The following is a 9,026-nucleotide window of genomic DNA, read 5'->3' as shown; positions in this document are numbered from 1 at the left end:
GCCCGCCTCTGTACAGAAAAAGTGAATCCACGTGGTAGCCTGTGTTGCCCGAAGTCCATGTCCTTCATGATTCTATTGCCATTGATGTGGAGGAGTGCGTTTTTCGCCACCGCCTGTGAGCGACGGGATTTGCTAAAAATAAATGATGTAGAAGTAAACTATGAATTGCACAACACTCAGCCAATCGGAACACTGATATGCGTGACACCAAACGGCCTTTACACCAATAGGATTTGTGAGGGGTGTGAACCAAATGATATTGTCCACTGAGCAGCGACTTTACGGTACAGAATTATTATAGCTCTCTGTGCCGTGGGGTCGAACAGATACCGGGGACTGGTGTATATACACGCTATTTAGATTTCATAATCCAGAATTACCTAGAGAAAAAAATCCCTTTAACTAGCTTGACGTGATTGAAATGTTACAGTTTAGGTTTCCAACAGTGCTAAAGGAGTTGTTTCAATCCAACCTAAAGCGTCCTTTATCAGGTATTGCCAGAATTAAAACGTCATCTTCAGCCTCCTACTGCTTTAGGACCGCCTGTCACGATGTCAGAGTTTTATCAAAACTGAAGACGTTCCATGCCGGAGGATATCGACGTTTATTGTACCCCTCCACAGGGGTCAAATACTTCTGCACCAAGACCGAGGGCGCCGTTGCCGCGACTGAACAGGCGAAGAAAGATGAAACCGGCAAAGAGGCGGCAGCGGAGAAGTAAGTCAAGTAATTTGAAAGAAGGATAAATGTGGTCGCTAACGTTAGATGAAAGCATTAAATATTTGTGTGAAAGGTCAAAAATTATTTGAGGTGCAAGTGTGTTATCTTTATTATTTTCTTTTATCAAAACTTAGTCGGGTGTACGTTAGCCGGCGTGGCAGCCAAACGTTCCAGAAACATGCAAGGAAGTGATGTCAGGAAATACAGCAACACAAGTCTGACGTAATTCTGCTTGGTTAATTTCTAATGTTACTTAATTCCTCGCAGATGCCTTAACCGCACATATAAATTTTTTGTGTGTGATGAATTAAAAATAAATTAAAGTTAAATATTTCAAACAACAGCTAGCGACTATACCCTAACTTGATTGTTCGCTATACACTTCAGAGGAGTAATCCCACATTAACACCATACGTCGGTAGGCTGTATCAGTATTCAGACCTCAGTTACAGTTAACTTTGTTACAGTTACTCGAAACGAACTTCGAATCTCACTGATTGACGGAGAAAGTAAGTAATAGCACTTCTTTAAAAATGGGGACAATAGTTTATCTTAAGACATTTAGTGTTGGGATGTCCCCACCCTCAATACGCACTAACACATCCACTTTTTTGTGTTCTATGAGGTGGTCGGAAGTACAGGAATCATTTATCCGAAATTAAAAAAAAAAAATCATTTGTAAGCACGGCGCGTTAGCAGAACACGCAGTGGTTGAGTCATCATAATGACTCTGCTGTACAGCGGAATTTGCCGGCAGACTTTGGATAATCTCTGGGGATGTTTGGCCGTATTCTCTTTTCACACACGTTCCAGCACACAGTGACACGCCATTTGCGCGTACAAATGGATTTACGCACCGTCGGATGCAATGCAGTGCGGCACACCGTGGTTATGTGTCCAATGTGAACTGGCCTTTACGCCCCGGAGAACAAACCCGTCTGATTGTTTTGTTTGTACCCTGAAACCTGCCACCTGCACCGCGTGATGATATTCCAATCCCTGTACACTGTAACAGTCACCCGTTGGATACAGAAGGGCGCATGCAAGCCCCCTGTTCTGTTTACTTGTACACTGTTGGGCCAAAAACAGCGGGGCTTTAAAGCAGCCATTAAGAGTCCTGATTTTAGTGCTGGAATAAGCTACATGATGATAGTAATCACTGCTGAACTCCTGAAGTTTAATTTGCAGTTTTCAGTTTCAAGTGTGAGGTTTCATTTTTAGAGGGAGAGGACATGTGACATGTGTGACATTTTCATTTATCCTGAGAGACTTGCTCAATGAAGACCAGGGCATAATAAAGATCAGCGTGTGACATGAAAAATGTCAGCGTTACAATTGAGATACTGTCGCGTGGAGAAGTCATACAGTGTACAGAATTGATTGGCAGCCTGCGTGAACAGGAACTCGTTTGATTTTTCTTGACCTCTGGTCAGTGCTGTCAGTCCTGGTACAGTGTTTCATAAACACACCAGTATTGAGGCGGGAGCCCTCGTCTTTGTTTTGTAACTGGGACGTGCTCGGCCTGTGATTGAGCGTTTCACTCTCCCGCTCTCTGGCTCCGTTGTGTAAACAGTGGGTCATTATATCGCATGTCTGACTTCTGCTCCCTTGGCTGCTGGTAACGCCCCAGTAATGAAACCCCTTCCTCCCGCGTGTGGCTCCATTTTATCTCTGACTGCTCTCCTGGCATCACCATTTGACAGCAGTAAGACGGGTCTAGTTTGGACCAATCGATTTCCTAAACAAACAGAGATTTTCAGGTGTGATCAGTATTTTGAAATTCTCTGCGTTTCAGGTTTGGATGGGGCCTGTTGGGGTGTCAGGGGAGATCACGTATTCCCACGGTTACCGCTGTTCCTGCGTCTCCATAACAACCTGTGGAGATGGTGGCACATGCTTGTCTTTGTAGGTCTTTGCTTCCAGCTGAGTGAGATGTCCTACTTCCCCTCCCCCACACTGACACCTGTGCTATTTTCAAACCTGCTTTACGCAAATTTACCATGCAGATGAACCAGGATACCTTACGTGCACAGACCCCCTGGGTGTGTCCCGGGGGCTGGGCTGTGTGTGAGCCTTACCCATCAGCGAGTGAAATAAGTGAGGGAGGGAGGGCAGAGAGAGGGAGAGGCTGAGGGAGAAAGAGATGGAGAGGAAGAGGCAGAGACAGAAAGTGAAAGAGGGGAGGAGAGCGCTTTAATGGTAGGAAGCTGTGCCAAGGCTGACTTCCTGTTCCCATATGGACACTTGCATCCAGACGTGGTTAGAGGCATGTACTGCAAGAATGTTTTTACCCAGATCCTCTGGGTATGCATATATGTGTGAGAGTATATGCACAAATGTGTGCGTGTGTGTGCTTGTGTGTGTGCCTCTGCAGCCTTTACATATTTATGAAAGATGATCAGCATTCCTGACAAATGTAGTTATGAAATATGTAAATAGATTTACAGCTTGATGTGCTGGGTGGAAGTGAGTGAATATGAGCTCACAGCTCTGCATTAATTAAGTGATTCACCAAGACAGATTAGTTTGGATTGGTTCTGAGGGTGGATGGATTAATATGATAATGAGGGATCCTACGTGTTCCTGAGGGATTTGCTGGAGCAGGCTGCTATGGGCGTAGCCCAAAGAGGAGATCACCTGACTCGATGCAGTCTGCTGGCAATGATTCCTGAAGGTCAGTGGAGCCTCTCACTGGTCTGCAGTTTAGCACCAGGTCTCTGTAGCGTTCCTAAGCCCTTCCCCCTACCTGCTCACCCATGGATTGAGTGTCTTCCTTGTGGTATGTCTGTCACCCCCCCTGAATGGGCCCTTTGTCATCGACACACTCCCCTTGAACTCTGCGAACCCCTCACCACCCCACCCCCACCCCGGCGCATGCTGTTGTAACATTCATGAGCCAGGCGGGACGTGAGAGATGTGCAGTCTGTAAATGGCGGCTGCCGCGCCTCTCCCGGAGTACCGGCGTCCGTCGGCCGTCTTCTTTCCGGAGTCCGTCCGCCCGTATCCCCGAGCCTCGGGCGAGACGGCCGCGCTCGCCTTCACGCCTCCGTCTCACCTGCTATGCGCTCGCTGCTGTGCCTGAAGGATTCGCTGCCCCCCCCCCCCAACGGTTTATTAGTCTTGTCTGGTAAATCGCACGGCAGTGGTTGCCAGGGGATACTAAGACTTCCTGTCAGCGATGGCAGAGCTGAGGAGTAGAGACTGGGCTGGAGCACCAAGTGATATGAAATCTTCCCACAGCGTGATTTTTTTTTTTTAGGATAGTGAATTCTCTCCTGTGCTTGATACCTGTCTGGCAAAAATGCACTGAAGCTGCTCGAATATGTATGCTGTGTCTTTCCAACAAATGGTGGATAAAGATGCTACCATCCATATCTCTTATCATGCAATATATCAGTGTAGTTATTATTTATTTAGTGAAGCAAATATCCGGCCAGGTTCTTGGTGCTTGTGGTTGAACCTGGATAACAGTGTTGATATGAGCCGGTCTGTCTTATCAGCCAGGGACTGTTTGTCCTCTTGTTAAGAAAATTTAAGATAAGCAATGCCAGATCGTAATCTGCTAGTGCTGTACCAAGTGCAGGAGCGGGGATGTGCGATGGCTGAATTTTGCCCACAAGATTTAATTTAATGACTGATTTATTTGCTTGGTGGACACCCAAACTGACTGCCATGTCTTACAGGACTCTGCCGACTTGTATGCATGTGACATATAATGGCCCTGATTTATTCGGCGTTTGTGGATAGTAAATGGAAACCCCAGGCTTTGAGGTTGCAGGTTTGATTCCCAACTGGGACACTGCCTCTGTACCCTTGTGCTCGGTACCTAATCTGAACTGATTCTGTGATTATCCAGCTGTATAAGTGGATTTTAGGTGATGTAAGCTATGTAAGTCACTCTAGATGAGAACTTCTGCTAAATGTCAAAAATGTAATGCTATATCAATGAGTTCTCTAATTGGTGTCCCCTCCTTAGCTTACTAATGCAAAGGGCGGCATGTTTAAAATGGGAGCCTATGACTAACACTATCTTTCCCTGTTATTAAGATGCCATTAATATTCTTCCGCCCAGAATGGGAAGAAATGTAAACTTCAGGAGTAGGCAGCAAAATGATGCATTCTCTCATCTTTGATTGTAGGACATTTGATTTCTACATAGAACACCAGTTTATAGATACATAAGCAAAACTAGTGCACCGGCTGCAGCATTTTTCTATAGCAGTGAATGTTTTGTGTGCCATTTTGGAAATTCTGTTTTGAGGTAGTTTTTACAGTTTTTACATAGCTGAGATCACCATGGCAACCAGTATAGACTTACAACCACTCAGTTACTGTGAGAGCATTCAATCTGAGGCAAGCAACAGAGAAGGAGAGAGAAGAGAGAAGGAGAGTCACAGAAGGGGGAGAGGGAGTTTTGTTTTGAGCAACAGTACTGGCTGGAAAAGGTATAGCTGAGGTCATGTGTGTCATGAGGGGGTTGGCAATGGAACGTGATGGACAAAGGGATAGAAGAACTACCCTCCGCGGGGGGTCCATTTTCTCCTTGTATTTTGAAACTATTTTTTTAAAGAAGGAACTGTTGTGTGTTACTAATTTTTCAACCCCCTGTCTCCCCAAATATGAATCATGTAATTGAGCAATGAGGCCATCTTTGAGATGTAGTGGACATTGGAGTTTTGCGTGGCTGTCACCTATATGCATGTCCTCTCACACCGACCTTAGGTTCTAGTGGGTTTGTCACGCGCGCACACACACACACACACACACGCACACACATGCCGCTGCATTGGATTAGTTTGAACAAGCAGCCAGAATAAACAACCTGGAGCTGCTAATTCTGTCTGAAGCGGCAGAGCGTGAAGAATGAACTCCGCACAAGTTCACAGTGGCCTTGGATCAAAGAAAGAGAGTCTGAGTGTGTGAGAGAAAGAGGGGAAAAGTTTCTGCTTTTTGGAGGAAAGTAGGCTGACAGTCGGGCCTCTGATATTGATGGGATTTTGCACTCTTTGTGATTGCTTTACTCATGCATGTGTTTACCGTTTCCTTCCTCCCCCCAAACTTCCTCTTCCTCACGTTCTATTGGAATTGGTTTTCTGGCCAGGCTGAGATTAGAGGGGAAGTCATATATCTAGAGAGGCATAGAGAGGCTCCTGTTTGACACTGCACTCCTTGAAAAAAAGGGCCAGTTTTGTTTCAGCGCTGAGAACGGGTCAGTCAAAGACCTACGCCCACAAGTCAAGATAAACAGCTCCATAAAAAAACAGGTGTTGGAAGAAAGCAAATTTACAAAGCAGATGTATCAACTTAAGCATCCATGTTAAGTTTCGACGGACACGAATCACCGCTGAGAGGCACGTGGCGGGGTGGCTTCCTCACAGCATGTGGCGTGTGGCAATCAGCCAGCGCCGTTCCTCAGGGAGGTTTAGTGAGACGTGCTTCCAGCGTTTCAGGCCCCTGCAAAATGGCGGGTTTCTTAGCCAACGGTGAACGCTGTACTAGTGAAACACAATGGACCTACTGTCAGCAGCCACAGGCTGGAGAAAAGGAGAAAGGCAGGAAAGGGTATACAATTTGCCACCGTTAACAGGATAATAGAGCATAGATGCAACAAAAGACATGTAAAGTGTTAACTAAAGAGCTGCAGAAATGCTGGGTGGCTCATCTTGTTAAGGTTCTGTTTCTAGTGCATGGATTCGGCCCCAGGGTCTGGTGTCGGGTCTGGACTGTGCCAGTGCCGAATTTGGCAGGACGCTGAGCAGTTGGCTCTAGCATTGTCGATGGAGGGGAGGGTTCCAGTCAGCGTCATCTAAATGCACAAATTGGAATTGCACGCGTATTTAAGAATGCGATATTCTCAGACTTTTCGCATTTGCGTAACGTAATGTGCACAGCCACTCTCCGCTGGTAACATTAAATGTTAAAAGAAGTGAAATGGAGGAGGGAGGCTCAGGCTAGTGGATGAATGCTGAGGTTACGGGCCTTTTGAGTCTGTGGGGTGAAGAGTCGGTTCAAGTGTAAACCCTCTTAACGAAACTATTGGATATTGGTTACTTCTAAAAGTAGATGTATACGGGCAATCAAGAATAATTTTATTTAGGCAAAAAATCGGAACTGGGTATCACGACCTTTGGTGTAAACGTAGCCAAAGTCTCATCCCCTGACTTGCATGTGTGCAAGCCCGTTTGTGAACTGTGGTATAAGAACCTTAATGTACACCTGCCTGCAAGGGTAACCTTACTGTGCACCTGGGTCATGCACCACTTTCGTCTGTTTTTAAGCTAGAAGTCCAGGTATATGTCGTGTTTCCTCTTGAAAAACTGGGCAAACAAGGATGTCTCTGATTTGCCTTTGCCTGCAGGTGTTTATGGATGAAACCCTGTTGACTGACGTTTCTGCTGTCCTAAATCTACAATGTCAATAAACACTAAACTTGTGCCTGGACAACTCCATCTAACATGTAGCTGAACAAATACTCTCTCTTTTACCCTCGGTCCATTTGCTGAGGCAGTGGGCTGTACGTAACTTTAATTTCGCCACTGCCACCTTGACATCTGTCAGTGAGATCCTCAGAGAGAGAGAGCTACTGTCATAGTCAACCCTCATCTGGAGAAAACATAGTGAAACATTAAACAAGTAACATTACCATTATGAAATACACCTGGAGCAGGCCACCCACTGACTGTACAGACGGATACATTTTTGTACGTTTTCGTTGTTGTAGATGCAGACCCATCGTCTGTGGTCAGTGCACCAGATGTTGCATGGTGCCACCATACATGTTTGTTACATATAACGTCCAAATGACATTCAATATGAACAAACACGGTTCACAAAGAAAGTTCCAGACACACCCTATGGTTCAGCAGTTTTTAAATATGGCTGAAGGGTGCAACGGAGGTGGGATTCATGATTGCCAGGAATCCTAGGCAGCTGTTGAATGATTCAGGGTGAGATGAGGTGGCGTGAAAGCAGTACAGCTTATCTCACTGTCTCTGGGACAGGAGGCAAGTTCTCCCTGCTTTCTCTCCCATCATTTGGCTCAAACTGTAACTTCTACAGGAGCTACTGCTTTGCAAAAGGAGTTGTTTGCACAGTATTTATGACGGTGCTGTATTCATGTAATGCAAATGAAGACATTTTTTGTTTGAAAAGCGTTTATTTTACATCTGAGGCCTAGAAACTCTTCTCAGCTCCTGTACTCCAGTAACAGCACTAGAACTAGTTTGGCAGTGAGGCAAAATGGCCACCAGCTGTATGTTAGTATTGATAGGTCTGTGGTTTAGGTTCCACTGTGAAGTGTACATGAGGAACTTCGTTCTAACAACCTACTGAAAGTGAAATTCATGGGAGAGTGAAGAGGCTTTATATACTGTATCCATTCCACCACTGGCAGAAAACACACCTAGTCAAACCCTGAAGCAATTAATAACGGCTTAATACTGTACTTTGCAAATTGTCCTTGTTAAGTGAATGACCTTTTATGTGATAATGATGATAATGATTATTATTTTTGATGTTGTGTTGGTGTTGGTGGTGTTATTTTCAAGACTAAATAATAGAACAATCCTTAAATACTGCGCAGTTAAGTGTGATAATTTAAAATGGCATATATGTACCTTGCAATATATCCAGTTCTGATATAAGTGTTCAGTCTGTGTGATAACAGTTAGTGATTTGCTGGTGTACGTTGATGAAAAACCAAATTAGGATTTTTGTTAATATTGCTCATACATACTGCTGGTTTTCTTTCTCTTTTTCATTGATATGGTTACTTTACATTTGTGAGTAAGTATATTTATATTTTCAGTGCCGCTTCTGTAGTATCAACTGAGGCTTGTGGCCGATAATTCTTTGCACATGACCACGCTTCACACCCCCTCCAAGGTCTCCCAGAATCCCCCTCTGGACTAGTTTCCCTCCTCAAAACCAGTCATCCAGAAATGACACGAGAGAAGGAGAGAAGTGTGCAAAGAATTTACTTTTATAAATAACCAATATATTAAAAATATAATACAATATATTATATTAATATAAAAATAACACTTTGTTCAGACACCTCAACACATTTTCTGTCCACTTCAACTGAAGGAAAAAGCAAAGAAAGGTTTTGTTCATTGCTATTTTAATGTATACTCAGAACGGTGATTGATTATTTGCTTCTTCAAGCCATTTTAGAATCCGGCTGACATTCCCTTTACCGTGCTGAACTGTGGCTCTGCCAGGTAGCGTTGCTGCTTGGCTTGGGGACTGTAAGAAAAAGCGGGACATCTGTCTGTCAGCTCAGTGTTATGCCAAATCACTCCTTT

At 44.7% G+C, this 9,026-nt stretch overlaps 1 protein-coding gene across 4 annotated transcripts in view; it reads left to right on the top strand.

Annotated features, from left to right (window-relative positions):
* Window positions 1–280: 280 nt before the first annotated feature.
* LOC135250387 (glutaminase kidney isoform, mitochondrial-like) overlaps window positions 281–9,026 on the top strand; it is a 32,562-nt gene continuing 23,816 nt past the window's right edge. For 3 of the 4 annotated variants that reach the window (XM_064326612.1, XM_064326616.1, XM_064326615.1), the window contains exon 1: window positions 282–717. In XM_064326612.1, coding sequence (XP_064182682.1) covers window positions 422–717 — 296 coding nt within the window. In that variant the 5' untranslated portion in view covers window positions 282–421. Of the gene's footprint in view, window positions 718–9,026 lie in introns of all 4 variants that reach the window. The other variant, XM_064326614.1, reaches the window with a different exon arrangement.

This window comes from Anguilla rostrata, chromosome 3 (assembly GCF_018555375.3).
Source record: "Anguilla rostrata isolate EN2019 chromosome 3, ASM1855537v3, whole genome shotgun sequence".
NCBI lineage: Eukaryota > Metazoa > Chordata > Actinopteri > Anguilliformes > Anguillidae > Anguilla > Anguilla rostrata.
The sequence above is the reverse complement of the archived record's forward strand: the minus strand, read 5'-3'. Positions and strand labels throughout refer to the sequence as shown.